Source organism: Brienomyrus brachyistius, chromosome 2, assembly GCF_023856365.1.
Source record: "Brienomyrus brachyistius isolate T26 chromosome 2, BBRACH_0.4, whole genome shotgun sequence".
NCBI lineage: Eukaryota > Metazoa > Chordata > Actinopteri > Osteoglossiformes > Mormyridae > Brienomyrus > Brienomyrus brachyistius.
Genome location: NC_064534.1, coordinates 7,519,009 through 7,544,076, shown reverse-complemented (window position 1 = coordinate 7,544,076; position 25,068 = coordinate 7,519,009). Strand labels below are relative to the sequence as shown.

The window sequence follows — 25,068 nt, the reverse complement described above, 5'->3', positions numbered from 1 at the left end:
ATTTCTCTGTGCGCGACGGGTTACCTACGTATTACGACGATTATGTTAGTCGATGGAAATTGACCAATGGAAACTTAGAACTCATCGTTTGCCCCGCCCTGTGTCAAAAGAACGACGACTTAAAAAAGCAAGATAAGACTTCTGAGAGTCTTGGGGAAACTCCTAGATGGAGGTTTAGACAGATGGATCTCAAAGATGGAACTCAGAGAGCACACGCTTGAATTTTCTTTACAGTGTTATACTATTTCAGTACAGTTTTAGATGAGATTTTTTTTTCTTTCACAAAACCCACCTAAGCAGTATATTGACCCCAGAGGTCCGAAGGGTGTGATGAAGAAGAGTCACAGACTTGGTACCACAGGCACCGGACAAGGGACCGGTGCTGGCAGTTCTGGGGACTGTAAACGATGGATGGTCACTCTGAGTCTCTGCGTCTCCTTTTTTGGACTGGTAATGTCAATTTAAACAGACAGGTGCATCTAGTTTAACCAGAAGAAATCATAACAGAATCTATCAGCTTTCTTCATTTAAGCTGTTCTTTCAACCAACTTCTTAAAGAAGCTGTTATGAAATTCTCATTTAGATGTCATATGTGACTGCAAGTAGCAGATCCTTGAAATTAAATAATTTGTTATTAATATTTACAGAAATATTTTCTGTAAATTTAATTTGGATTTCTGAAGGAATGCAGAGCTGCCACATTTGGAATTTTAAACCGCTCGTTTTAATTAATTCCAGCTCAGCTGGAACAAAGAGTATTTAAAAAAAAATGGGGCTGATGGTGAGGAGGTACCAGGGTGGGAGAGAGCTGTGGCTGCTGATTTGGTCAGTCACGTTCACGATGACATCACGATGTGGCTTGCTGCTGCTAAATCATGCACCTGTCTTGTATTCCGTCTTCCTGGTTCATTGTGAGTCCTTCGACTTTACACGTGAATACTATATCACTATATAGTAAAATAATAAAGCAAACAATATTTGAACAAAACCCGACGCACAATAATCAACAATTAATGAACTCCAGCTTTCTTTACCTTTAATCCACCATGTTTAATTTTCTGATTTAATATTGCACAGTGTAACTCACCAGTCTGTAATTAAAGGCTTTTGGATAACTTGTTCCATTTTAACAGAATTTTAAATATTTAATTGGATTTCTCACTGAAGGGGTTTAATTTTCCTCATGCATGCATGACAGTCCTGAATTATGGATTTTACTCTGAAAGCGCAGTGATAATCCACACCTGGAATATACGTATCACCAAGGTATTGATACCATCCACAGTGCCTGAAAATATCTAAAATATATTGAATGATACTGTGAGTGTGATCGTACCAGTATTTTGAATATGTGAATAAATATCAGGTATTTCTGAGTACTGCATCTGAGGCAGGACTTGGGGGCTGCAGTTTCATTCTCCTTGGATTAACCTTTTATTGCAGTTAAAGCTTATCCAGCAAAGCTTTGAAGTTTGTGAGACGATGTGGCAAATGTCACTTGCACTTGGAACTGACCCCATTGTACCCAAAGAAAAATGATTCATCCATCCATTTTCTGTGAGCACTCGTCCTATTCAGGGTCTCAGAGCCTGTCCTGTGGGCACAAGATAGGGAACAACCCAGGAAGGAGTACCAACACTCACACCTGTGGGCAATTTGGTAACTCCAGTTAACCTCAGCATGGTTTTGGGATTGGTGGGGGATACTGGCATACCCAGAGAAAACCCCATGACAGCACAGAGAGAACATGCAACCTCCATGGCAGAGTGTCAAATCCTGGTCCCAGCGGTGTTAGGCAACAGTGCTGTTCACTGCACCACCATGCCGCCCCAAGAAAGAGAAGTATCGTGTCTGGTTCAAAGAAAATACTTGTATTTCATGCCTGTAAATCTTGTGTGGTTGAAACTTTGATGAGGTGCTATGATTCATCTCACTGTGACTCTGTGTGCTTATGGAGAATGGATGGATGGATAGATCGATCGATCGATGGAAGAAGGCCAAAATTTTGGGGCCAATCCTGTTTGGGAAAGACCCTATATGCAAATTGAATCAAAAATTGATTATCAATGATCCTGCTCAGGACATGTGGTTCTACATACTTATGAATCGTGGTTCTACTGACTTAAATGGCCCACGGTGTCTTTCTCTGTGTACCAATTGCTGTGACTATGTGACAGTCAGATACTTTGTTGACTGTTTGAAATGCATCTACAGACAGACTTCATCTGTTTTGCGTACATTGAAGTTTTGTATTTCTAAAGTATGGCTTTAAAAAAGGCAAAATGTGCAAATGTTTTCAAAACAAGACCTGACTTTGTGGTATTTGCACCCACATTAAATACGGTACCTGCAGACGTACTGAGCATTGCCTTATTTCAGTGTTTCGCAACCCGGTCCTTGGGGACCCACAGACGGTCCACGTTTTTGCTCCCTACCAGGAGCTAGAAGGGAGCAAAAATGTGGACTGTCTGCAGGTCCCCAAGGACCGGATGGGGAACACTGCCTTATTTGAAATGGGCTCATTGTTTTCCATCATGGTAACAGCCAGAGGACACATTATTGTATGGGAAGCTGGGGGTTTTTGCTGCATGGTGAAGAGGACCTCCTGGCCCTTGTGTGTTTCGCTGTTCAGGGAATGGCCGTCTCTGTGCTGGGGCCCACTCTCGGAGACCTGGCCACCAACGTGGAGCAGAATATCAGCAACATCTCCTACATCTTCGTGGGGCGTTCCGGAGGCTATATGTTAGGCTCCATGTTGGCGGGGATCCTCTTTGACATCATTAACCACCAACTCTTGCTGGGTAAGTCAGCAAAAGAGGGAAAACAGCAGCCCACAGTCAGGTGGACGCACCCTGAAAGGGTTAAACAAATCATTGTCTTGCACGCAGAGTCTACCTACCATGCTGCTGAGACAAGGTGTATGTGTGCTGGGGGGAGGGGGGTTAATATTCAGCACATCCATTCTCGAGCACTTTGGTCCCTGAGATAAGGTGTTTGTGATCTGCACAGATCTGTTCCTTAATGGTGCTTTTATATACCTGTCAAAGGGCAAAGGGCAGCCTTTCTGAATTTCAGCCTGGTTGTGGTGCTTATGCTGCTAACGGGGGCTCTGCAAATCTAACTGAGGTTCAACACGAGGGGGAAAAAATGGTGACAGTAAACTGTCTGACTATTTCCTCCACGTGTCAATAAACAGCAAACTGAGAGTATAAACGAACGTAAGTGCAATTTTCTCCGAAATAACACTGGGAGAAGCTCATAAACAGGAGCGCAAACACATGTACTGTCAGGTTAGACTGGCTGGACTTGATTAATGACCATTCATCCGTATCTGCATGATACACTATAGTGTCTGTGTGATATGGCGATATGACCTTTATGCCTCATAATGACATACCAGTGTACAGCTGTCTGCCTCACCATGAGTGTTCCTACCCCTGCCCCTCTTCCAGGGTTTTCCATGGCACTCACAGCGTTCGGCATGCTGACGGTCCCCTTCTGTAAGACGGCCCCGCTGCTTGCTGTCTTGATGTCCACCGTGGGTGTTTCTATGGGGTCTTTAGACACAGGTAAGGCAAGGATCCATGACACTGTCACCAGGATTAATGGCTGTCAGACTTTGACGTATCACATGCCATTATACTGTTTCATTACACAGCGTACAGAATGCTCCCCCCACCACCAACCCTCCGTGATCTTAATCTTCTTGTAGGCATAATTAGTGACTGGTGAATACTCTGATTTAAGCTATTTTTGAAAAATGCTGTTTCCGTTTTATAATGATCAGTTAAATATGTATATGTGTCTGGTGTGTGTATATGCAAAACATATATATATATATATATATATATATATATATATATATATATATATATATATATATATATATATATATATACACCTACTGCCGCCTGATGGTTACTGCTTGAGGGTATTGTTTAAAAACAAGAGCACTTACTCTTAATATACTGCTAGGTGAATATAAAGTAAGGTTTCAGCAGCAGAGGTAGGTGAGAAAAATAGAGTGGAAGACTGGAAAAGGAGAAGGGATTTGTCAAAGACAAGAGGCAGCCTGTCACACGGCCTGATCAAGAGCGATGTCTGCAGTGAGTGATACTTCAAATAGCCCATGAATAAACCATGGAGCGGCTTGTCCACTGTGCTGCTCGCTCCCCCCATAGCCGTTTGACCTTCAGCCCATCCGCCTGAACCTGTCTTTTTTCCATTTTCTGCAGAGTGTTGACCTGCTGTGAAGTTCCTCATATCACCCGAAAATTGCAAAATAAACCGTCGTCAGTGTGTCACACAAAAATGCCATAATATTATGGGCTGCGGTTTACAGGAATGACATTTAAAGAATAAAAGATCAGCAGCAAATGCATTCTTTTGCACAAATACCTTATGCTTAGTCAGTAATTACAGAATGACCCATATGCATGTGCCTGATTATCAAAGGCCTGATTATCGAAAAGGAGTGTCTATAGGGACACCTTGAGGAAAATTAGGGAAATGCAGCTTGGTAACCTGAGGAAAAATCCTGGCATTAATATTCATAAACAATATTTCTCGCAATGCTGTTTTGATCTCTCAGGGAAGATGATTAGAACCCCTCCAGTTAGAGAAACTAAGAAGTTCCTCTCCAATTAACCACCCCACAAGCCTGTGTTTTCTTTTTATAGTGCTAATTAATATGCACAACAAAGCTAATTAAACCACCACTAGGGGTCCTCACTTGCAATAGGTAAATGACACTGTGTAGACAGGTCTCAGTTGCCGGACTCTCGGTGCAATAAGGGTTATGTCTTTGTTGACCAAACCACCTGGGAGCTTTGGATTGATTATGATTGGTTGTATTAATTAAGAGAGGTTCAAAGGTCACCTTGATGAAGGTGGCCATGCCTTAGCATAATGTGCTGTTTTTTTACTGTCTCCTGCTCTGCAGGTGGGAATGTCGTCATCCTGAACACCTGGGAAGCCCGTTCTGGACCTCACCTACAGGCGCTGCACTTCAGCTTCGCCGCGGGGGCCTTCGTGGCGCCCATCGTGGCTAAGCTGCTGTTCGGAGATGACGAGCGTCCGGGCCAGACGGACGGCCTGGGGATCTGGGACGGCCAGGGCAGCACCCCGTCCGCTGCGGAGCTGACCCCGGCCTTCACAGCAGAGGCACTCGAAGCTTCGGACTCCATGCCGGAGTCCATGTGGGCATACTTTGTGATCGGCGCCTTCTGCTTGCTGGTCTCTCTCCTCTTCTTCATCCATTTTTACCAGAACAAGCTGTCACGCGGCACGGTGCAGGCCACCCCAGAGAAGGCACTGGTGGTCAGACATCACAACGCTCTTGTCCTCCTCCTGTTCTTCTTCTTCTTCTGGTACGTGGGAGCTGAGGTGGCCTACGGATCCTTCATATTCACCTTCGCAAAGGACCACGCCGGTATGACCGAGCCACAAGCGGCTGGGCTCAACTCGCTCTTCTGGGGCACCTTTGCCGCCACGCGGGGGCTGGCCATCTTCTTATCGGCCTGCATGGGGCCGGCCTGCATGATCCTGCTGAGCCTGGTGGGTTGTGCCCTGTCCTCCCTGCTGCTCAGCATCTTCTCCCGAAACGGCGCCGCGCTGTGGTCCTGCACGGCCATCTACGGCGCCTCCATGGCCACCACCTTCCCCAGCGGCATCTCCTGGGTGGAGCAGTACACCAGAGTGACTGGCCGGTCTGCCGCCATCTTTGTGGTGGGAGCGGCGCTGGGCGAGATGGTGCTGCCGGCAGTCGTCGGGCTTCTCCTGGGGACAGCTCAGGGAGTGCCTGTGCTGATGTACCTGTGTCTGGGCACAGCCGTGATCACCTCCATCCTCTTCCTCATCATGTACAAGCTGGCTACTTCACGCAGCGGGTCTGGCAGGAAGAACCAGACAGTGGATGACAGTGAGCACATCAAGGCCCTGAAGGAGACAGGGATCAATACAGATAAAGAGGAAGGAGAGGAGGAAGAGGAGGGGGAGGGCGAGACGTTATGACTCCGCAACATGAAAGTAAACTCTGATATTTTTCGCAGCTGTTGTTGCGACCTCGAAGGACACCCCAGCCTCAGTGAGATCTTCGATATCTGAGGAGACTCACCTAGGGAGGGAACCACCCGCTGATTCACAGCAAGAGAGTCTGGCTGTCTGTCGTTACGCAAGTATTTTTTTTTTTTTCCTGAACTTTAAATCATGTTCAAAGGCACAATTACTTTGTGCCCAAAAGGACTCAAGCTGGTGCACATGAAACTTTCCAAAGAAAATATAGTTTATCCTGACCTGTAATCCGAATAGTGGAACCGGAACTGCGCAAACCCCAGCAGGGAGACATGCACTTTTTCAGATGCTTTGCTTTTGAAACGTATTATTTTCGATACAGTAAAGTTTCAGTATTCCCCTGTTAGGCCATCTACCCTAAAATCAGGAAGAAGATTCCGCATGAAAGCCGCATTTTAGGAGTGATGGTGAGCCTGCCGCATTACGCCATCTCAGAGCCATTGTGGAGCCCCTTCCTGTCACTGGGGCGTCCGTCGACATGATCCCTAACAGCAGATAAGAGCGGCCAGCTCCCTGACCGCAACAGCGGAGCAGCAGAACAGCAGGTCAGACATAGGAGGGCATCATCATGGGAAGCAATTCACCATTCGGATGTCATGCGGCCTTCTGAAGCACTTCAAGACTTCGCTGTAGTGAAGGCAGTGAAGTCCTAGGAAGGGTGATGGACATATCTCATTTATTCAATAACCTTTTGGCAACCACCCAGCCCTGTCAGTTTAACATTTAATTTTTCAGTTTTCATTCGGCGCCATTTTTTTATGCATCTCTTTGAACTTCCCTGCCACTGTTAGGAATTGAATTTCCATTCCCATCTTTTGTGTGACAGACCCTTATGTTCTGTAATGGTTTTGGCCCGACTGCGTACCAGCATGCATTAGGGACAAAGGCCACTTTCCAATTGACCCTTCTGACAGAAAATGTTTTAAAAGCTAAATATTGCAAAAGCTTCCCGATCCAGTTTCCTCACCGAAATGGAAATAGCAAATAAATACTTCTTTGTTGAGCGCGGTTTGGCCCGGTTCTGGGAAATTGGGCTTAAATTCCTTTTTATACAGAGATTAAAAAGAAGAGCACGTGTACTGATAGAGGGACAGCTTTTTTCATGAGTAACAGATACTATATGTTCATGAGAAGACAAAGCTAGTCGGCTACAAAGGAGAAGTAGAATATAATTCTGCAGGAGCTGCTCTGAGAACATAACGGGAGCCAGCAGACGCTTCCTTGAAATGTGAAATTCCACCATAAGGTAGGAGACTATCTGGCAGGAACACGGCATTCAGAAAGACCAACAACAAAGCAAATATTATTGGCCATCAGCCCCCCCCCCACTAGTTACAGTGCAAATTAGGGCAAGGGCAACTTTGGAAAGTCAGACATACCCACCCTGCAGCTGGATAAATATTCACCAAACACCCGAAACCCTGAATGTAGTTGGTCCCCAGGAAGGCCGGCTGCATCTGGAACCTCCACACCTCCAGAACAAAACCATCTTAACTCACGAGCTGCTTGAGTTTAGATAAATCCTCCAGCCTCATGGCGGGGTGGGGGGATAAAGTCTTTGATCTTCTGGGAAGGTCTGACCTGGAGCATCTAAGTCGTTAAACATGAAGGGCTGAGATACAAAAGCAGAAGCCAAGGGTCCATGATTTAAAGACTTGATTGGACTGAAGGAACAGAAGTGACCAGTATATCTATTTCATGGGGTGGGGGATATGGAGCTTCTCAAAGTGTAGCCTGATAGGTGACTTGGTGAAGACATTAGGAGATGCTTGCAGGTCCCAGCTCAGTGCATAAGTGTTCAGGCACACATTTAAAATTTGCGCGGTTAGCGACACTGCGGGTCCCCTGGCAGCGTTGAGACAACGTCGCTATGATGTTCTTCAGTACGACAGCCTTGTTGCTGAAGCTGCTGATCTGGTATTGCACAAACCACTGGGCTCAGCTTCCTTTCACCAGCAGGGGGCCTTTCTGGTCCATGAGTGAAGAACTAGGAGCACCTCAAGGCCTCATTAATCCAACCACAACATGTCCTGATGAGCTTTATAGGGTGTAAATCTAAGATGACCCAGGGGAGGGATATAATCAGGATGAAGGCAGAAGCTCTACAGAGCATGAAACATATCGCTCCCTGGGAGAATTGTGTGCCGGGTTTATAGTAGAGGATGCAGTAATGCTGGAAAGATCTCCCTAACAAGGTAGCACAACCCCATCCAGGAAGCATCTGTGGTTACTATCTGCCTGAGGAAACCTCTCTCATGAATGCCCTTCTGAATGTAGGTGAGCAGAGCCTGGCCATAGCGAGCATCTCTAACCACGTATGTGCCGAGTGACACACTGTGCGGGCCGGGATCACGAAACCAAAATTTGGACGTTTGAGAACTCTCGCCTGACTTAAGGCTGGTCATACGTACGCGACATTGAGGACTTCCACTCCCTCTTCAAGATGTCAGAAAGAGCATCAAATAAATCCCAGTACCAGCACATTTTTTAATAACACAGGTTTACTTATTTTTAAGGTAAATGTCAACTAGGTCATTAGACCTGCCACTGATGTGGAAAAACTACTATTCAGAGGAATTACGGTAATTGGGTTTATAAATATACCGATTCTGTTCCAAATGAACTCTCATAAAAGTATTCGGATTTAGTTAATAAAACTCAAGTGAACCGATGATAGAACAAAAACCAACTTCTGTGTAGTTATTTAAATTATCATCAATTATTCAGAATACACAGATTGCTATTCTAAGACCAGCCACTGGATGGTGCTAAACTAGCCATAATCAGACTTCGTGTCAGTGCTCACAGGAGATGCATTTTGTACCTACCTATCCAAAATCCAAAGATCCCCTTTATCATACACCTTTCCCTACTTAGAAGCAATGTGGCTTTTTTTGTTGTGCATTTTTAGCATGGAAAATGTTTCAGTAAAATAACAATGATGTCACTACCAAATAAAGCTTTTGCTGTAATGAAAAAGTCCATTTAAAATACATTGACACATTACGCAGCTTAAGACGACTGATGAACGATGCGTGACGGAGCTGAAAGAAAAAGAGAAGCACTTTGGAAATGAACGCGTGGCGAGTCACGTCCGTCACCCTGCAGTTCACCAAAACCCCCATAAAAGATTCAATACTTTATTGTTGCAAACAGAAAATTACATCTGATTAAAAGTAACAGCAAAGACTCGTTCAAAAGAACAGAAACAAATTTAAAATACTCTTAATTAAGGAGAGACAAAACAACAGTCTGATAAAGTATGGGATACATATATATATATATATATATATAGCAATATTCCGTAATTACGTACCGTTAGTTAGGTACCGATTCTCCTTTAAATAGTGTAGCAGCCGAGACATAAGAGCACAGCGTCAGAGATACGTGAAAATACTGTAAGAACTTCATCTTCTTCAGAGGAACCGTCACACGAGGGGCGTGTCACCAAAGAGGTGACAGACAGAAATCACACTGTACCCATGTATTTCCCCCCCCCCCCCCCCCCCATCTTTAATGAAAGACGTCTTTGATTTTGGATTGCGGGGTGATTAACACGTGCTGACCAGCGTCCTGCTACTTGAAGGAGGGCAGGTTTGGCACCTTGATGCTGATATCTCCGATGTTGATGTTCCGGGGGATCTCAGGGAGGTTCATGTTCTTCACGGCAGATACGGCTCGAGCAGGTGCCCCAGCGATACCGGCCTAGACACACACAAGCGCAGTTAAAACCAAAAGGACGTTTTGGCTAATTGACACACGGACAGGCAGGCTTAAGTCATTTGTAACACACCGTACAGACATATGGACGGGCGAATACGGCGCACACCATGAGTGACTGACGTAATGGACATTCAAGTACACCTTCACAGCCACAAGTGCATGCAGTTCGACCCTTTAACGAGATTTTTTTTTTTTTCTTCATTCAAACAGCAACCAAACTCAGGTGACAGCAAACAGAGCGTTGCAGGTACTGGTGTGGAGGGCAGAGGCAGCTCGAGTTGAAGCAGAACACAGTAAAACCCAGAGGAACACGGGAACATGGTAAAGGACAGGACACAGATATGCAGGATACAGCCTTGCACCTGAATCCGTCCTTCAAACAAAACCGTGCAGACTCCGTAAGGACAGGACAGAATCCGAGCACTTACAGAGACGCATGCTTTGGTCGTTAAAAAAGTTTACAAAAAAGGAGCGTTTTTGGACTCGGGAAATTATCGGCGCCCATAAAACAGACGGGTGTCAGCATACAAATGCTCTACAAGTCATATGGCTCCAGCGCAGTGCTCTGTGATGCTGGCAAAGCACCGCCAAGGACAAGCTGGGAAGCAGCTGTTACCTTCCATTCTATACCTAAGCAGGAAATATAGAAGCAGACTTCTCACTTGTGTTTATTTTGAAGTGACATGTTCGGTTTGGTTGTCGGGAAAAAAAATCAGGCAGCCTTCCTCCTCAGCCACTTACCGAGCACAGCTAGGCAAGGTGCCGGACTTCGGTAATGACCAGTACTCTGACACTAGAGGGCGATGTGCCTTCCATCTGTGGCGTGGTTTACTTTATCTGTACATTAATGTAGTTTTATTGTACTGTTTGAATGAGATGACCACTATGATTCTTTGGTGGTGTCACTGCCCACTGTACAAACAATTTTTGTCCTCTGCTGCAATAACATGTACCAAAGGACGTATACCATTTATCCTCAGCTTCTACGGCAGTAAATCCCATTGGCTATTTAAAAACTCTTACTCCTGTATCTTACATATTTATATTTAATAATAATGTGCTGCACTGTTGACCTCTTATCTAATGAGCTTCAGCCAGACAAAGGCATGCAGTGAAGGTCACATGATGAACAGCTCCTTTAAAGGTGTATCCACGGTAACAGAATCTACAGCTTAAACATCCCATTCCAATTCATTTATTGAAGGCCCCTCATCTATACAAATCAGCTATATGAACATACTGTATATCTGGGTGTTATCTTTCAGCCGCTTCACAATATTTTACATTTATGTTTCCAGCAAGAAAGTCAAAGGTTGTTCTTTGACATCACAATCTGTCAGTACTCATATTGTAACATAGTACTCAAATTGTACTCATGTCAGTACTCATATTGTAACATAGTACTCATATTGTAACACATACTGACAATCGCAAAAAAAGGCACTTCCATTAAAAAAAGCTTTTAAATGGTCAAATGAACGATGCCTGGATTTCTACATGAACCACTCCATTCGCTCATCACTTACAGAAGTGCAGGATCTGATTCTCTGAAATGTGTCCGCCATCAAAACAGAGCACGTGAGGTCACATGACCACAGAGGGTCGCATAAAAAGGACCGTGCTCTCTGAGCATGTGACACACATGCGTGTCATCGTTTTATGTGCGTCACATGCAACCCCTGCTGGTGACTCCCATTTGAATCTGTCCATGGCTGGCTAGCACTCCTGTTGTGTCACGACTGTTTTGTCTACAGGGCATGCTGACAGTATTACACCCTAAACTGTACCATTAACGTACTTGTCCACACATTGCCTCAATGTATAACTTTTAGATTAATTTTTTTTCTAGGCAAATTAATGGTATGGTACTGGTACTGATTGTTAAGAATTTTGGCTGTGAAGTGGTAAACAGCAACTGCAGCTGTACGGTTATGAAACAATTATTTCAGTGGACTGCCAGCACATTACAAAAAGAATTATATAAAGATGCAATTACAAACCACACAGATCCCCATGCTGGACAGATGGAGTAACTCAAGTGGAACCATGTGCAGGCGTGATGGGGAGGCTGGCTCAATGGGCGTGATGCAGCCTCACACCTCCAGGCTGCTGCTACGATTCCCACCTGGCTGTGTGTGTGTGTGTGTGTGTGTGTGTGTGTGTGTCTGTCCTCCCTGCGTCAGCACAGCATTCCACCTACTGATACCTCTAATCGGCATTTAATCTTGCTCTAAAACGTGTGAACTTCCCCCACTGCTCTAAAATAAGCCCAAAATACCTGAAATGGGAGATTATTGCATGTTTTACACAATGCAATCCACTGACTAGACCAGTAATAACTCTACAGCTTTGGTAGCAAGACCTCAGCGTAGTTAATAAAACATAAAATGGCAACTTAGCATTGCATTTATATTATTATTTTTGTTATGGTAGTTATTGTTTTTAAAAATTTTAGTAATTGCATTTTGCAGTTTAATTTGATGTAGATTGGATTGTTGGGAGGAGGAAGAGAAGCTGTAGTGTGTAAGCTGTTACTTAACCGGTGCCTGATAAATGGTAAACAGCTCAAAGGAGAAGCACTCCGTAGAAGCGTCTTATGTTTGTACCATCGGTGACACCACCCAGCCTATCTACTGCCTTCAAACACCCTTCATAGCCACAGAGCGGCGTTACGCTGCGCTCACTGCCGGGAACAGCATGGGTGCAGAAAAGTTCGCGTCGCGTGAGTGGATGAGACATGCGACTCGCTCTTACCTGAGACTGAGCAAAAGGACAGAGGCACAGAGCTGAGTGACAGCTGAGTGACCACAGCGGGGGGAGGGATCAGAGCCCTCCATCGAGCAGCTGGTATTAGCACAAAGTGGTGAGGCCTTCAGCTCCAGGGCACAACGAGAGCACTGCCTTCGTCTCGAGAGCGAAAACGGCAGCAGTACGAACTACATAACCACTGAAAAGTCAAATATAGCCCAGCAATTTACATACTGCAACAGAATATTCAATAATTTTGGATATTATTGTCGTTCCAGTATTAGAGAGGAGGCCTTTTTAGGGGACAGACGCAGTTACGTATTTGGGAAGCTGACATGCCCCGAGGCTGAAGGGGGGGGTCACCGTAGCGTGTCAATACCGCGTCTCTGATGGACGGCTTCAAAAGAGCACCTGAGCTCAATGAAGCGTCATTAGTTCTACTATGGAATATTAATTGGTTAATAATGGCTGTCAGGACATATTAGATACTTTGGGTGAAATTGTTTGGTTACTTTTTTTTTTTTTTTCTTAAAGTCTGCAGTACCTTCGTCTACCTGTCCTGCCCTGGAGACTGAAAGATAAACATCTGCAGAGAGAGAAGATGGAAAGAACTAGCAAAGGTCAGAAAATAGGAGAAATGGGAAAAGCTCATCAAAGCAGATCACAGCTCATAAGGCAGCCGAACCGGCTCGTGCCCATGCATCACTAGGAAGTCCCCAGTGCTGGTTCCAAGGGGAACCGTCCAATCAGAACCCCTTCCAACACCTCTGATACAGAAACACAAACAGCCATGTCATTCTTCTGGTATTAATGTTAGGATTCAAAAACACCTCCATCCCTCCATAACCAAGACCTTCACTAAATCACCACCCAGAAGCAATTTTTCCTTTACCTCCCCCTCCAGCATCTTCCCCAAAAATCGTACTTATTTATCAGCCAACCACATGCCCAGCATGAATTTTTCAACTTTAAGTGTCAACGGGACAAACAGGCTCAGGGGGCCTGAGGGCGGAGGACAAGGCTGCTGGAACCACTAATGTAATTAAGCACGGCCTAAATCCGTCTCGGACCTTTTGATGGATGTCGTACATTAATTACAAACTGACTTATTTACCTCCCGAATGCCTGCCAGTCCTAATCGCTACGTACCGGGCAACAGCAGCAGAGCCGAGGTAGTAATATTTACCCACGGTCATATTCACTCCATTCCCTGTAAATAATAGATTACATTTTACCGCTAAATATTTCAGGGCAATTCTAAGCTGACTTACCTATGATAGAAAAAACGAATTTGTGGCCGTTAAGCAAGTGTCAGGAAGAAAGGAATATGTTATAAATCGAGGCTAAAACACTTCTGAACACAAAGGACAAAGACATATGGAGAAAATGCTCAGGATCTACATATGGACATCATTAGGATAATTGGATACAGAGATAAGCTGCGTATTGATCATTCTTACTGTAAACACACATGGCATGGGAAAAATGTCCAACAGAACACTGATTCATTTTCTATCCAGCATCCATCTGTGCCCATGAATAAAATTACATCTAAACACGCAGCCAACTCATCGGGTGGCTACTTCTTAACCACCAGGCACTGAAGATAACCAGGTAATCCCAGATAATTAATAACCTGTTATTTTGGGGGTTGGGAGGGGGGGGGGCAATTTGAGTGTAATCAAAATGGGACCAGTGATGTATGGGCACCTCCAGGTTCAGGCATAAATCCTACAAACTGATAGCGACAGAGCGAAGTGAACCACCACAGACTGCAGATGCAGTAAGAAACCGTCAAAGGGGCCAGGAATAGCGGCAGGTTTGCACACCGATTAAGCACAGGCTGTACATTCACTCTCCCATGCTGACAGACACCCATCAATCTCAGAAAACTGCCTCACATAATGAACCCTGTCCTGCAGGATTACCGTTTAGCGCACATATACCCTAGCATATACCATAGCATATACCATAGCGCACACGTCTAAAACTCTTAAAATCAAAGAATCGCAGCTATAGATTAAGATGTGCAGGACGTTTTCTACCTGACACACTGACCACTTCTGCCCCCACTCCGAAAGTGCAGTCGGGCAGCAGATGTGCCCAGCCTAGCATGATCTTGCCATTCAGGGCTGCCAAGCAGCTGAAGGCGTGTCTTTTTTTCTCCAGCAGGAAGTCACTCTGCATAAGAAAAACAGCACTCCCCTATCGACCGAAGAAGTATGAAAGATGGTTCTGGCACAAGATGACTTTTCTGGTACACCCAGAACCACAAAAATGACCTTTTGCTGCCACATAAGCAGGTCTTAAGCTGTGCAGAGATATCGCTCTGCCTGAGGAGATAAACGCAGAAGCCTGAGAGAGTTAATATGGGACTGGCTTATTTGCTCAGTGAGAAAGTGTGACTCATTCAGGCACGAACCTGTCATTGACCTTAAGCTATCACCAGCCTGCCAGCCACCAGCACCTCCAGACTCCCAGCGGAACTCTGGTACGAGTGGCTGCGCATGTTAGATACACAGCAGACAGAGGCCTTTTATGCAATTTTATTTAAATCGGAGGAGAACATCCTCACATCCAATACTGAGCAGGACTCGTACCTGGCGAAGTGTCCAGACACACACACACACACACACAACCAGCAATCGGAGTGGAATTCAGAGAATGGGTTGGGTATAGTAGAGACAGGTCAGTCTGTAGTCTGTGGTGGCTCCCAGGATGAAAAAACAGAGAGAGGTTGGAGAAGCATTAAAGAATGACATCTTAAACATGTCCGAAATGATTCAGAGGCAAGATGGATTCAACTCCCATTTCACACCGTTTGTTACAGACCTTTTCCCCCCATGTCCTGAGCTACTTATCAAAGCACGCACACACACAAAACAAATCTTCTGGTATTTTTAGTTTTTTGATTGCAGCCACAGATTTTCATAAAACTGAATTTCCTTTTGTGGAGACCAAACAAACGTCGAAATAAATTATCAGATTTTGGAGACATTACCACACACACACACACACACACACACACACACACACACACACACACACACAAAGTAAAACCTGAACATTCCTCAGAACGAGCACATCATAACTCCTGCATCACGTGGCCCAATGGGCATAAAATCACGACAATCGCAGAGTGCCAAGAATAGTGTAGGTCAGGGGTCACCAACCTTTTTTTTAAACTGAGAGCTTCTTCACGGGTACTGAGCCATACGAAAGGCTACCAGTTTGAAACACCCTCTTAAACTTATCTAAGCTTCATGTGTAATAAACACGTTTTTAATGCTTTTTTTTTTTAGATACTGTCATTTTCAGATCTATATAAATGCAAATGTGATTAAAGAATAATAGCAAGAGGCATCCAAGAGGCACCATTTTGGTGACCTCTGGCGCAGGTCATGATGCCACATTCCTACAAGAAAATACCAATTACAGGGACCTTGTGAGGCCCTGAATCACACCTGAATGATCATTTTAGATCAAGGCCGTATCGATCCGATTAATAATTCAGTAGCTCTGAGCTGCTATGTGCGAGGCTGACTGCCTTCGGTCTTTCCCATAGTTCCATTTCCACAAGGGCAGGTTTCGGGAGGCAGTAGAGAGAAACCTGCCGTCTATGAGTTAAAATCGACATTGAATGGGAGGTTAACAGCTTCTGAGAATCCGGCTACCTCCTGAGGCAGCAGGTCAAACGCTAGCATAAACTCACAGTTCAGCACTGGTGTGTGCGTCGAGAATTTCCTTGAAATGCCTGTCGGGGCAGATTGCGCAGATCGCAAACATTACAGTGCTGTGTTACTTCACACCTGTACTGAGGAAGACAGGCACAGAGGGACATTTTCATCTGAGATTCAACCTGGAATATCAGCATATCTCACTACCTCATTTTTAAAAATCAAATTAAGTATTAATTAGGTTAATCAGCATTGTAACACAGCAGGTCTCCGGTGCTGCTGTCCAGATTCAACACAAACTGACAAAACAAACACATGCCAAGACTACTGCAGTTCTTCCATCATTACCACTCTGCCAATACAATTATCCAATTAATGAAAAAAAAACGTTTATGGCGTTTCTAATTAATGGTTTTGGTTTTAGTAAATTTGCATAACCAATCATACATAATCAATACTATCAGGCTATGAAGCAAATCTAACGATCATTTGCTTGTTACTTGGCTCTTAACAACAAAGTTGAACTTGGCAAAAGAGATTGCTCTAGAAAGAGCTTAACAGCTGTTGGGTTTAATACCTGAATCATTCAAGCCACATGCTACACTCACATAGGCCTTTGACTAACACCCATCACATTTCTTTGCTCCTCTAAGACCAGCTTACCTGACCTCGAATGTTCACCTGATCTCCAAAGTGGAATAAGTGGGCGTACTGGTAGCGTGGGGTACCCATGACAGGTGAAAGAAACAGGCTGAGAGACCTTTCCTGCCTCTCCAGCATGGAGGATCCATGGGGGGATGATGTGTATCGCTCACCACTGGATACCTGATTATATACCCCGTCCCCCCGCGACTGTGCAGCAGTGCCATGCATCTACGTAAAAGCTAGATCAGATAGAGAAGAAAGGCGGGGCGAGCAAATGGGTGGGGCCAGCAAAGGGGCGGTGCCAGCAAAGGGGCGGGGCATGCAGCTGTAGGAGCATGCAGGGGCCTGTGGCCAGACGGGGCCCTCGCTCACACACTTACCTCCGATTTCTCCATCTTGTTCTGGGCATCTACTTGCGTGATGATCTCATTCATATTGGTTTCCAGCACCATTCCTCCCATCACCATTTCAGACAGGATGTTATGGACCTTTAAGCAATAAAAAAAAAAAAGCAAAGATTTCTATAAAAAGGCAGCATGAAACAAAATCTTCAAAGTTTTTTTTCTGGACCAGTAAAAAAATAAAATAAAAAAAAATAAATAAATAAAAATCGCTGTGAGCGACAAACCTGAGGAATCTGTCAGGTTACTTTTTAACCAATAATGATGGTCTGACTAGCTAACAGTTGGCTCTAATTTATATTTCTGGGCAGATTTCCCTCCCCTTTCGGTATTATAAGGCAATATCTCAGTCACATCTAATACTGATCTTGTCCATCCACATATCATTTTACTTTAATCCTAAAAGAAAACCATAGTGAAATATTCATCAATATGAAGGTAGCTGGGTCTCTCAAAGACAAAACCTCCAGCTAACCACAGCCCTGTATCCGCTACCTTTGTCTCAAACTGGCCCGAATGAAGTGACCTGAAACACTATCCTTGGAGCCTCGGCTGTATCGGATTTACATGGGTACTACAGGTGGATGACGGCAGTACTGGGCTGGAACCTGACCCAGGGAGAAACATTTATGCACTCCGCTCGCTCTCCACAGTGCCCCTTGTGGCAGCCAAGGGCCAGCCAGGCCAAGAACAGCCAGTATTTTTAAGAGTACAGAAAGAGGGAATCAAACGAAGAAGACGTGCATCCTACAACCACTCCCGACAAGGGAACCGATGTCGGTCAGGAGTGATATAGCACCTCCATATCCCATGATTCCCCCTGTCCTTTCCTACCTTGTCCATGTGGAAAATTAAGTCAAGTTCACAGACGTTCTCAAAACATTTGTCCAACGTTTCTACAAAGACCTGTCAAAAAAAAAAAAGAAGGAAATTTTCTTGTAAGAGGCTCCTTGGAGACCAAGCAGACAGGAGAACAGTGCATTTTAGCAGACAGGAGAACAGTGCATTTTAGCAGGCAGGAGAACCTACCTGGATGAGGTCCAGAATGCCTAGCTCGCTCTCGGAAGAGTCGACACAGAACACAAAGTACAGCGTGGCATAGTGTCTGTAGATGAGTTTGTTGTCCGACCCACCAATCAACCTGAGGAAAGAGATGCGGACAGACACCATCTTTACACCCCCCCCCTCTTTCTCAGGGACATCCACACAAGCCAAGAGCACTACCGTCGCATGACACTATCCTTCATTCGTCAGCACTGCATATTACATTTATTTTATTTAGCAGATGGTTTTTTTTCCTTCCAGTGAATGCCCAGGTACAAGTGGAATCAGGACTGGGTCAAGACCTGGGTTTCAGGATACCTCATGAACACCTAAGCAAACCAGAAAGCACAAATGGGGGGGCAAATTAAAAGTGCGTAAGGGCACATTCTGATGTACAACAGTTTAGGAGATGGTGTGGGGTGCACAGCTAAACTAAAAGTTTAAAAGCCTCAATTACCAGTCATCCAATAAACCGCTAAAAAACGTAGCGGAAGCTAACAATAACGGCTAACTTTTATTACATTCATTTTGTTTGGGTTTGGTTTTCGGCTCTGAAACTCTGGAGAGAAAAAACATACATAGAGAGCGAAAATGTTTAACCAGTTTAATGCTGAAGTCCCATCAGATTAATACTGGATATTTGGGACTTTTTTGATACCGTTATATTTTGGAAATTCTACAGAATTCATCTGCACTGAAATTTTCTTCTATGATATTCCATTTGCGAGATACAAGTGCTTTTGTCAGAGAAGCCCTATTTCGCAACTGGCCCATGCTGACATTTTGTCCTCAGTGAAGCCACTTGGGGACTACAAAAATGGTGCCATTTACCTAGAACTAGAAAGGAAGGTTGCAGCTCTTTATTGGTCTATAGCTCTGTCAATCAGAACCCAGAAAATACAACCGGGGCCCTGTATCGCAAAGTAGGATTTTTTGCATAGCTGGATCACTTGTCGCATTTCAGGTGGTCTGGCTTCAATGTAAATGAGCGAAGATTAAGTCCATTTAAACTAAGATACCTTAAATCCGACAAGTTGTGATACAGGCCCGTGTTCTCTGCTTACTTCAGGGTACCTCAGTTTAAATGGACTTTATTCACATTTACCACAGACTACCTTAGACCCAACAAGTTATCGACCAATCACATCTTGTGTTTACACGTAGTCAGCCAACAGCGCGCCGGATAGACTGTTTCAGACAAGCTCACAGAAACAAATAAGTATGATTTTAGGGTTTACTAATGTTTTTTTCACCATTAAACATTATTCATTTTACCTGCGAAAAAATGTTAGCGGATTTGCGGTTAGCAGAACTAAATTTAGAGGAAGCCAACTAGTCCACTAATGGTTTTCAAAGTTAGCAATAGCGCTAATACGCTAACGAAAAAGTTAGCTTCGCTAATTAGCGATTTACAGGTTAATGGAAGCCAGCCCACTACAGCTCTTCAAATCACAAGCAGCAAAACAGAGTCCATGGCTGCTGTATCCTTAGTCTATTAACATAATATGTGAACAGAATGGAAAAATTACTTGCTGACCAGTGATACCTTCACAAGCCCCTGACCGATCGAGCATTGCGGTCACCCTTAACGATCATCAGATCCCACAGTGAAACAGGCAGCAGGACCATCTAATGCTCAACTAATGATCATCTGATGCAAATGCACAACCGGGAGAAAAATGTCACGTTTAAACTTAAGAGGAAAACACGACAGGGGGAGGGACGAGGGTCCCTGTGATGCCAGTGAATGATGGGTAAGCTGTAAAGCAGCAGTGTTTCAGTGTGGGGGGCTCTGAACAGGTGAGATTCGGGGGCGGGGGGGTCCCACGTCAGGTCTGACCGATCTCGCACTTCACGGACGTCAGCCGCCACCTGCACCGGGAACCAGCGCGTCAGCGTGTTAGCGTACATGCCGCCTTCCAGGAAGTTGCAGACGTTGTCATCTCGCTTGGAAACCAGATGAAACGTTTCCCGGATGATCTGCTGCTCCGTGTCTTCGGTCTGTGGGGTGCAAACATACACAGTTATTCACTCACAGTTATTCACTCACAGTTATTCACTCACAGTTATTCACTCACAGTTAGCTGGAAAGACATATCCATTCAGTCTTAATGTGAAATACCTGATTTTAAAACAAAGTATATCACCATGCATCATACCTTAGATTAGATTGGATGACAAATATACATACATACATAGACAGATAGACAACTTATGGTTTTTCAGTCCCTTTTTGGGGGTTTCTAAACCCCAAATGTGTAGACAGTTTTTGGGAAGCTGAGCTTTCATATGTGTTCTTGCTTTTTTGAGCCCTATAGAAAAAAAAAAATTAACTCGGTCAGTAGTCTAAATAAAGGGACTGAAAATCTGACCAAGTAAAAGGCTAAATGTTAAAAACAACAGAACCCAGTGCAAGAGACTGAATGGATCTCACTTCATTTCTAACAAAGGACCTTACCCAACCAGTTAACTGAGAACAACACACTGGTTGTCAGCTGACTACAGCCAGCCAATGAAAGCAGACAAACACTCACTCCCATAACCCAGTTATTGTGCCGCTGTCTCAGTGCTGCACATTATGTGATTAGCCCTGTGATGTGAGGAGTCAGGTGACTGGGTCATGTGCTTCCCTCCCAGTTATTGCCTGCAGTCAACCTAGCATTGCAACAATCAATCTTAACCTAGAAATAGTTTAAAGCGATTAATTTGGACAGCAAACAGACGTAACCAAGTCCTTTGTGATATTCACAGCTATGATGTCACAGACACAGTTCACCAGATGGAGCTATTCAGGCAAACGTCTTTAACCTTAAGCACCATCACGAAGTGCTAAAACCTCTTATTAAAGAATCGAGATTCCTGCGTGGCCACAATCACAAACCTCACTCTACACCACAGATCAGCAAGTGTGGCCACAAGGCAAACTATGGCACCGTTTAAAAAAAATTAAGCTCCTACAAATGACTGATTGGGGGGGGGGGGGGGGGGTGCACTGCAGAAGCATTTGGGGATTTGCACACGTCCCTCGCTGTTTCTGTCCCTCCACAGCCCCAGCCAGCTTTCATGAATTCACCCACAAACACCGATGCATACAGACCAAGTGCTTAACTGAGACACGGGACCCACGAGGCACTGTGCACTGGGTGGTTTCATTCCCACCCCCTCCACGACTTGGAGACCGATGACCGCTGCATTTTAAATCAGACATAATTCACCAAAAAAAAAAATAAAAAAAAATTATAAATAAAAATCCAACCTCCAACATCAAAGAGCAATTTTGCTCATGTTTTATTATTATAAGATAATAAATGTCTGATTGAGTATAGATGGAAGCCGACCTCCCTCTGGCCTGCCGACTGCAGCTTACGGGCACCCCCCCACGTGTCCTCCTCGGGGTGTTTGGTCACGGGGCCCAGCCACGGGAGGCTAACTGGGAGCGAGAGCGAAAGGGCTGGAGACGAGGCTAAACTCTGGCCCGTTGATGTCCGCAGCCACTCCATCCCTACTGCGGCTGTCAGGAGATTACATGAATTCCCGCCTACTGTAACGAACGCTACAGTGAGGTTTGAGAGAGAGCCACAGACAGGACGCCTGCACCAGCACAAAGGGACCGTCACCGCTGACCCGGAGCCCTGCTTCATTTACACACGTTACGCGAACCTCGTCTCCGCCTTGTCCATTTGCCAGCATCCGCTTCAGTTTCCTGCTAAAACACACAAGGTCCCCCCCCCCCTCCACTGACATCTATATTAGCTACAAGACAAACACCGTTTCTTAAACCACAAGCTCTTACTCAGGCAGCTGAGACTCAAACATCCCCTCTGTGTGCCATTATCTTTACAGCGTTTTAGTAATGCAGAGAGAGATTTCATTTGTACAGCATGTCAGTTTAATTGCCAGCACACAAAGAGACACACCGAGCACAGGGATGTGGGAGATCCATGCTATAGTATGGATGCATTCTGAGGGGGGAAGAGATCAGTCTTGTAGTGAAAGTGCCACAGGGATTAAGGATATATCATGTGTTTTCATACTTACTCCTAGGGAGAGTCAGACACACACACACGCACCCTTGGCAGGGTAAACACACACCAACGACATTAGAGAGGACGATTCCTCCCTGGACCAGAGCCCTAAAGAAACATACATTTATTTATTTAGCAAATGCTTTTGTCCGAAGTGACACAGAGAGATAATCATCACAGATATACAGCTGTCAGGGAGCCACCAAGGCGCAAGAGCTGCTAAGATGAGCTTCCAATGAGTGACCAGACAGGACTTCATGAGGGGGGGGGGAGAGAGAGCGACAGAACCATGGCTTAAAACCTCCAGTCGGAAACAACCGTCGCTAAGGAGAGAATCTAGCAAGGAGCTCAAAGTAGGAGTCTGAATAAAGTAAAGCGTATCACAGCGAAACAAGCCGAGGATAAATGCTGAGGCCGGGAGGGTAACCGTTAGGGGTGAGGCTAGCTTCCGGAACAGATGCTGAGGTTTTGCTAGAACGTCGTACCGCCATTTCTGAAGACACCAGGACACCAACACCCTCTGCTCCACCCTCTGCTCCACCCTCTGCTCCCTTAACCTGCCGTCCCTCTGAAAACCCAGACACTGCAGGGTCCAGGTGCCTAATCTGTCTAAGTGGACCGGCCGATCAGCCGAATTAAATACTCCGGTGGGTCTCCCTGAGCCCAGCACAATCTTTCCTGCCGCTAAGATGTGCTCTTGCTTGGTGTGGACATTCAATTCAATTTTATTCATATAGTGCTTTTAACAACAGTCGTTGTCACAAAGCACTTTACATTTAACCGGCCAGAACCCTACCAAGCAAGCCTGAGGTGACAGTGGCAAGGAAAAACTCCCCCTAGCAGGAAGAAACCTTGAGAGGAGCCGAGACTCGGAAGGGGACCCCATCCTCCTCTGGGTGTCCGGGGAGCATGAAATTGCATTTACACATCATTGCAAATTAGTTGGACTTCAAAAGGCAAAATTAACAACAAGAATTTAGCTTAAATTGTCAGTTTTTCTGAAAGGCTCAGCACAGCTTTAAAGATAAGATAGATTCGCTAAAATATCAAGAGGAGTTAGCTAGTTTGTCACTTGCGGAGGAAAACGAGACAATAAAATAATTAGTACAGATTAAATAATACAAATTAATAAAATGCCACTTAAATAAAGATTAAGCTTCACAGAAACAGAATATGTGATTAGCCATTTTAAACATGTACACATTGCACGTTAAAATACACATTTCATACAGTTTACAATATAAAGCCAGCAGCTCATGGGGCTTAAACAGAATTAGAGCCCAAACAGCTTTCAATCACTGTTCTCCAAGATCCACACGTATATAAGCAGAATTGATGAATGTCGATCAAATGCATGTGTTAACTTCGGTACAGAACGTAATACTGGTCTATGAAATCTTTGAAAAAGCTATAATGTCAGTAATACAATGCAGTATTAAATACGTAGACAAAGTGTGGAAGGGCAATGCAACTGAAAACTGTTGTAATTTTGAATTTAATATGAGATAAAGGTTACAAACCCGCACCGGGCAACGTCACCCATGACAGGAACTGTATACCGGGAACAACTTCAAAACCCAACTCGTAACTGGGTCTTTATAGTACTGATAATAAATGCTAGGATAGGCTCCAGGCAAACCCTGTGACACTGTCCTGTACTGGACTGGCGACTGATGGATGGATGGATGGATGGATGGATGGATGGGCTTTGGCTCATAAAAATCGCGATCATTACATCGCGAACGAACTTTTCAACCATCCGAAATAATGATTTTTAAAGAGGAAAGTGAATTTCGGATGATTCACCTATTTTCAAGCCATTTACTAACAATCTAACTAGAACTGTTAGCTTACAAACGGTGCGTGCTGAAGAGTCGAATGGGTAATGAGCAGTATAAAGGGTAGGAACAGGACATCGCTGATGCCACATCCATCGCAGCTTACACCTTCACCTACCACAATTCCTATGCATTTTTTATGGCACGTAAATATAGCGCCTGTACATAATTGATAGCGAAGCCGACGTTTCCAGAGGGGGATACGGGACAGGAGGCATCACGCTACCGTATCCCGGATCGTGTTTTACCTCAAGCGCAAAATACTTCACATTCCCCTTGAATTTCCCACCCAAAAAAGCAGCACCTTGCCAGGAATACGTCGCTCAGTCATGATTCAGAACAGGCACCAGTAACAGACCAGCGCCGAAAAGTTTAACAGAAGTACCAGCTGGCAGGCAGAGTAAACTTGCCAACAGCGGCGTCAATCAGAAGCTTCACTGCTTCACCTCCCGACAAATAAGAATAGGATGCACTGGTACCTTCGGGATACACATCGGCATCTGCCCACCGAGTCAGACACTTAATTCAAACTTCATTCCCAGGCATGACACCCAACCCCCAGGACAAGGTATACGTGTCCTCCATACTCACATAATGCTCGTAGAATTTAGACAACCGGGGTTTGCCGTGGTTGTTAAATATAAGTATGGCTTTAATCATTTTGCTTGGCGGAGACGGAGAGGGAGCTGCGGCGAAATGATCGGCCGGTGCGAAGCTTTAACCCTCCGGTCTCCGATCGAACTGCAGCTCTACCACCTGAGTGTCCGGAAGCGCCCACGTCATCGCAATCAGGCTACGGTGGCCCGAGTGGGACTAACGGCCTGCTGTAAGGCCCTGCGCTGCGTTTCGAAATGACATTCGCCTCAATAATGGACGAATCCTTCGCTAGCCCTCT

General features: G+C 44.9%; 2 protein-coding genes across 3 annotated transcripts; one reads left to right on the top strand and one right to left on the bottom strand.

The window, feature by feature from the left end:
- The first annotated feature begins 160 nt into the window (after nt 1–160).
- Nucleotides 161–6,264, top strand: LOC125722923 (sodium-dependent glucose transporter 1-like). Its single transcript, XM_048999188.1, has 4 exons — nt 161–450; nt 2,633–2,801; nt 3,453–3,569; nt 4,943–6,264. Exons 1-4 carry the CDS (start codon nt 262–264, stop codon nt 6,010–6,012), a joined length of 1,545 nt encoding a protein of 514 aa, XP_048855145.1. The 5' UTR covers nt 161–261; the 3' UTR covers nt 6,013–6,264.
- A 2,934-nt stretch (nt 6,265–9,198) lies between these two features.
- ap3s1 (adaptor related protein complex 3 subunit sigma 1) lies at nt 9,199–24,961 on the bottom strand. 2 transcript variants are annotated; one of them, XM_048997830.1, is made up of 7 exons: nt 24,765–24,961; nt 20,220–20,311; nt 18,296–18,407; nt 18,101–18,172; nt 17,246–17,353; nt 13,088–13,129; nt 9,643–9,777 (listed from the first exon to the last, which is right to left on the bottom strand). In XM_048997830.1, exons 1-6 carry the CDS (start codon nt 24,831–24,833, stop codon nt 13,094–13,096), a joined length of 489 nt encoding a protein of 162 aa, XP_048853787.1. In that variant the 5' UTR covers nt 24,834–24,961; the 3' UTR covers nt 9,643–9,777; nt 13,088–13,093. The 2 variants fall into 2 exon arrangements, with proteins under 2 accessions (XP_048853778.1, XP_048853787.1); XM_048997821.1 differs by lacking the exon at nt 13,088–13,129 and having other exon boundaries at nt 9,199–9,777.
- Between the last annotated feature and the right edge of the window lie 107 nt (nt 24,962–25,068).